This window comes from Vidua macroura, chromosome 9, assembly GCF_024509145.1.
Source record: "Vidua macroura isolate BioBank_ID:100142 chromosome 9, ASM2450914v1, whole genome shotgun sequence".
Taxonomy (NCBI): domain Eukaryota; kingdom Metazoa; phylum Chordata; class Aves; order Passeriformes; family Viduidae; genus Vidua; species Vidua macroura.
The window spans coordinates 930241-935424 of record NC_071579.1 but is presented as its reverse complement, the minus strand read 5'-3'; the positions used below and the strand labels follow the sequence as shown (position 1 = coordinate 935424).

The 5184-nt window shown below is 59.8% G+C and overlaps 1 protein-coding gene across 1 annotated transcript; it reads left to right on the top strand.

Annotated features, from left to right (window-relative positions):
• The first annotated feature begins 348 nt into the window (after positions 1–348).
• CRIP1 (cysteine rich protein 1) lies at positions 349–4261 on the top strand. Its single transcript, XM_053985525.1, has 5 exons — positions 349–456; positions 3161–3255; positions 3348–3405; positions 3531–3578; positions 3908–4261. The coding sequence occupies exons 1-4, from the start codon at positions 417–419 to the stop codon at positions 3569–3571; spliced, it is 234 nt and encodes a 77-aa protein (XP_053841500.1). The 5' UTR covers positions 349–416; the 3' UTR covers positions 3572–3578; positions 3908–4261.
• The last annotated feature ends 923 nt before the right edge of the window (positions 4262–5184 follow it).

Genomic DNA, 5184 nt, shown 5'->3' with positions numbered 1-5184 from the left:
TCAATTGACAGATGCCAGCCGCAGCTCCCGCTCGGAGCGGGGCTCTCGGCCACCCCCCCAGCACACGTGTGGGCAGGGGCCGGGCTGCAGCGGGGACAGGGCACAGTGTGGGGGGCAGTGGCACGCCAGGGGCGTGGGGCTGCGCGCTGCAAAGGGCGCAAGACGTGCAGCTGGAGGGACTGCAGGGGCAAGGGGTGCGGGAGGGGACGCAGGACCCCGTCTCGGGAGCCCTCGCAGGGCCGTGCCCGGGCTGTCCCCTCCAGCTGCGGGCGGGGTGCACATCTGGGCGGGGCGGAGCGCACATCTGGGCGGCGCTGGCGGGGCGGGGCGGGCGAGCAGTGACTTCGGCGGGGCCGGCTTGGAGCATCCCACAGCCGGGTGCGAGCGGAGTCCCGAGCCCAGCCGAGCCGACAACCATGCCCAAGTGTCCCCGCTGCCAGAAGGAGGTCTACTTCGGTAAGGGCTTCCTGCCCCGCCCCAGCCGCCCCCACCTCGGGGCACCTGCCGGGCACCGATGCCGCACTGTGGGTCCTCTGGGCGCCCCGGCTTCTGGCGCCCATGCTGCGCACCCCATCTCTGCAAATTCCTGGGGTATCCCAGAATTGCTCGGCCCTGTGGGTTCCCGGGATGCCCCGGGTGGGGGATCCTGTAGATCCACCCCCAAGGAGATGCCTAGCTGCGGAGCGCGGGCTGCGCTGGGTGCTTCCAGAGCAGCAAGGCAGCCCAGCCTCACTTCCTTCCCGGCACAGCCCGCAGCCCTGAGCCGCTCTGGAGCCCAAAGGCCCAGCTGGTAAAGCTCGCTGCTCTGAAAGCCTGGGCAGGTGAAGCAAGCACCTTCCCAATGGCAAATCCTGCCCTCGGGCAAGTGCCTGGGTCAGTGGGTCGCCCACACGTTGTGCTGTGTGGTTCAGCACAGCAGGATGACACCTCTGGGTGCTATTTTTAAGCTGCTGTTGCAAGGTAGGTGTGAGCCTTGTTGGGCTGCTGTCTGCTGCTGGGTTTCCAGCAGATGTCTTCCCTCCACACTGGGGCCCCAAAGCTCCTGCCCCTTCTGGGGCCACAGACCCGCTGTCCTGTCTGAGAGTATTTGTGGGGTTTGAGCTTCTCACTTTGCTATCAGCTTTTGGAACGGGCAGCATCCTCTGCCAGACCTCTCCGCTTGCCTGGCATAGCTGAACTCGAGGAGGTTTGCTGGGAGCAGCTTAGAGACACTCCCTGCTTTCTGATTTCCTCAAGATGAGGGATCTGGAACCCAGGTGCCATCACTGACCTCTTTCTCTCCTTTATTTCTGCTCCGCTTGTGCCTGTGCCCCATCTATTTGTGCTCAGCCAAGGAGCTGGAGGCTCAAACACAGGAGCTGCTCTCTGTGCCTGTCAACAATGCCCACCCTGGGGAGCTGTGCTGGGGCTGGCACGGGCGCTGCCCAGAGAGCTGCTGGGGCTGTGTTTCCTGTGGTTGGGGAACGTTGCCTAGCCTTGAACTCACTGCTTGCAGCCCGGCTTTGGGACGGAGGTTTTGGCACAAGAGAGTTTGTGGCTCCCTCCTGTGACTCAGGCTCCTGGCGTGCCTCATTTACCTGTGTGGCTTGATATCGGGAGGCACCAAGGTGCTGGTGGCAATGTGTGTGCCTTTCCCTGTGGGTCTGGGTCAGTCCTGGTCGGGGCGAGCTGGGTTTGCCGTGCCGCAGGCGCGGCCATGGAGGAGCTGGGCCGGCACCATTTGTCCAAGGAGGGGGTGGACTTTGCACTTAGCACGCTCGCACTTATTACAAAATGTCTCTGTTGATTCAGAGGCTGAGCAGGGTTCAAAAGCTGCCGGAGGACCAAGCTGGATGCATGGTTTCTGTGCCTGCAGATCATCCAGAGCGCTGGCAGAGGAGGCAGAGCAATCCTGGCTCTGGGGCTCCCTGAGGCTTTTGGAGCCTGGCGGTCCTGCTTGGGCGTGCCTCAGGCTGCTCTGGGCTGAATCGTGTCTGTAGAGAGCAAGGGTGGGGAGGAGGTGATGCTGAGAGGGCCAGGGATGGGGTTTACAGGAATTTTGCCTTCATGGCTGAGTGCTGTAGCACTCAGAGCCTTAGCAGAGTTGCTGCCCAAGTGTTGGTGCAGATGCGTGTGCAAGAGGTGGGGAGGCTGTGCTCCTTGCAGAAAGCCTGTGACAGGAGGGTCCTGCCTTGGGCCAGGCTCGGGCTCCAAGGGGCACCCAGAGGGAGGACACTCTTGCTGCTGCCAGGCTGTGGGCACAGGAGGCCCTTTGTGCCACTGGGGAATGGCAGCAGGGCTGCCTTGTGACATTTGGGCACTGCCCCCGCTCCCACCTCTGCAGCCACCAGCTCGCTCCTTACGCAGGCTGTTGTGGGCATATTTGGGCTCCAAAGAGGTGCTTCAGACTGCCCAGGGCCCTCCAGGGCATGCACTACCCACACTGGCTTGGTCCCATTTGCAGGCATGGGGACAGTATTCAGACCTGGCTTTGACACAATTCCTGTGGACAGCTCTGTTTAATCACTTAATAAATTCCCAGGAGCTCGGCCGCCAATATGAAGAGCGCACACGCCTGCAGAAAATACCCTTCTCCCCTGCTGTACTCCAATTAAAAGGCCCCCTGTGCTCCCCCCTCTTTCCCTAAACATGTCCTGGCTCCCATGCTGTCCCTCCCATGGCTGCCTGGACCCCTGCCAGGCTCCAACCCTGCTCTAATTTGCCATGGTGCCAGCAGAATCCCAGCTGTGGCTGGAGGGGACTGGTTTGTGTTGGCAGGGCGTGGCAATGGCTTTGCCTCCCCAGTCCTTGCCAGCATCCCCTTTCACCCCTGCCAACTCTAGTGATTTCCTGGGGAGAAATTAATCCCCTTGCAGACTGATGTTGGAAGGAGGGAGGTCCTCAGGTCTTTGGAGGATGGGGTAGAAGTCAGTCCATCCTCATGGATGCAGCCGTGTTCACCCTGGGCGTGGCACCACTGCTGCAGATGCACGTTCCTGGATGTGCATGGCATTGCGTGTGCACACTTGGGTTTGAACACAGTGCCCTCTGTCCTCGACCGACAGACTTGAGAAAATGCCCAAAAATGTGCTCCCTAGGGTTGTCGGCAAGGCAGCCAATCTGCCAAAACGCGCTTGTGCCTGTTCAGTGCCTCAGCTCACCCACCTCCTTTCCATGACAGCCGAGAAGGTGACTTCTCTGGGGAAGGACTGGCACCGGCCCTGCTTGAGATGTGAGAAGTGTAACAAGACCCTGACGTCTGGAGGCCATGCAGAGGTGAGGTTTGCTGCCCAGCAGGCCTGGGTTTGCTGCACCTGAGGGCTGGCACAAGCAGAGGTGGGGCTGATGCTCTTTCTCTCTCCCTGCAGCACGATGGCAAACCCTACTGCAACCACCCCTGCTACGCTGCCTTGTTCGGGCCCAAAGGTGGGTGCCTGTGGCGGGGTTGTGGAGGGAGTGAGGGGGCTCGGGGCTCCTGTCTCCTGGCGAGCTCCAGCCCTCGGTGTGCTCACCATCCCATGGCAGCGCTGACCCCGCTCCATCTCTTCCAGGGTTCGGCCGGGGAGGAGCTGAGAGCCACACGTTCAAATAAGCCTCAGGTTGGTCCTTCCCTCTGAGCTCCCCTCCTGTCTCTGGCTCCACGGGCTGGCTGGGGCTGTTCTCCCTCAGGCCAGTGGGGAAGGCAGGCCTGCCACAGCGTCCCTCTGGGCTGGCTGTGACTCCCAGCCCTTACACCAGGGCTCAGGAGCTGGGTGCCAGCTGCTCCTCTCCACCAGCCCCAGCTGACAGCACCCCCTTAGCTCCAGCACCAGGTCCTCTGTGACCATTGGCAAAGCCAGGATCTGTCCAGGAGCACTGTTGTCCCTGGGATACCTCTGCTCCCAGCCCAGCCTGACTTCATCCACTCCTCTCTTCCATCCCTCTCCAGGTCTGACGTCCAGGGTTCCCAGCACAACCTGAAGACAGAACAAACACGCCGCAACAGACATGCATTTTTGTTTTTAATTCACCCTGTACTAGACTAGCACATTCAAAGCAATAAGTAACCAAGGCTGGGCTGGTGTGGAGAGAGGCTCTGCTCCAGATGGAGTGCAGCCAGGGTGGGGACCTTGCGTTGCCCTGCTGGGTAGGAAATTTGGCTGATACTGCTGCAGGCTGCCTGGAGAGGAGACCGCGCCCTTCCAGCCAAAACCTAGCTCTGCTTCAGGCATCCAGCTCTCGTGGCCGGACCCACAGTTGTATTCTCAGTCTTTAATAAATGAAAAGATGCTTCCCTCCTGTAGCAGCTGTGCTCTCTGTAACAGGAGTCCCACGGGACCTGCTTGTGAAGTGCTTGCCACCTGCTTGATGCCCCTGCGGCCTTTGGGTTGAGCCCCACACTGTGTGATGGCCCTGTGTGCCCTCAGCTGGGCCAGAGAGGTGTCTTGCTGGGAGGGGATGCTGTCACATCAGGACAACCTGGTATTTGCTGCTTTTGATCTGAGCAGCCACCTGAAAAGGCCAAGGGAAGCGGGAGGTTGCTGCCGAGGCAGAGCCAGCCTCCCCCGGCAGGGACAGCAGAGCTGTGGTGTTAGAAAGCAAGAGCTGGCTCGAGAGCTTTGCTCTTTTGTGTTTCAACATTTTTGCCCTACTGCAAACACAGCACTGACAGATGTCAAAGATGTTAACTTGAGGAATGCTTCTAAAATGGTTTCTTAACCATGTCTTTCCCTAACCTGAACCACTCCATTTACATATTCAGAGATACCTCATCACCCACTAGGATATTTTTGTCTACAGTTTATGAATGCATTTCCTTAGAGGCTGCTCTGCATTTCACTGTCACATCAGCCTTCCTGGGACTTGGCCAAAACCCTCAGGGGTCAGAGAAACATGTCCAGTGTCAAAATCCTTGGTGTCAGAAGCAGACTGATCTGATAAGCATCTTAAAACTTCCAATTAAAACTTGCTTGATGCTGCAAGGCGCTGCCTCGCCTCCCACCCCGAGAGCACAACAAACACAGGCGTCTGTGTCAAAGGCAAACTCTGGCTATTGCTGCTCGGCTGTCATCAGACTTGCCAGCCAGCCAGGGCTCGTAGGGACCTCCTGCTCCCACTGCTGCCTTTGCCAGCAGCCTCCCGGGGTTGCCAGCACCCATGGACCTGTGGCTCCCGGCCATCCACACCCTGTCCCTCTCTGCCAGCCTGCCTCTGGGGCACTGGGAC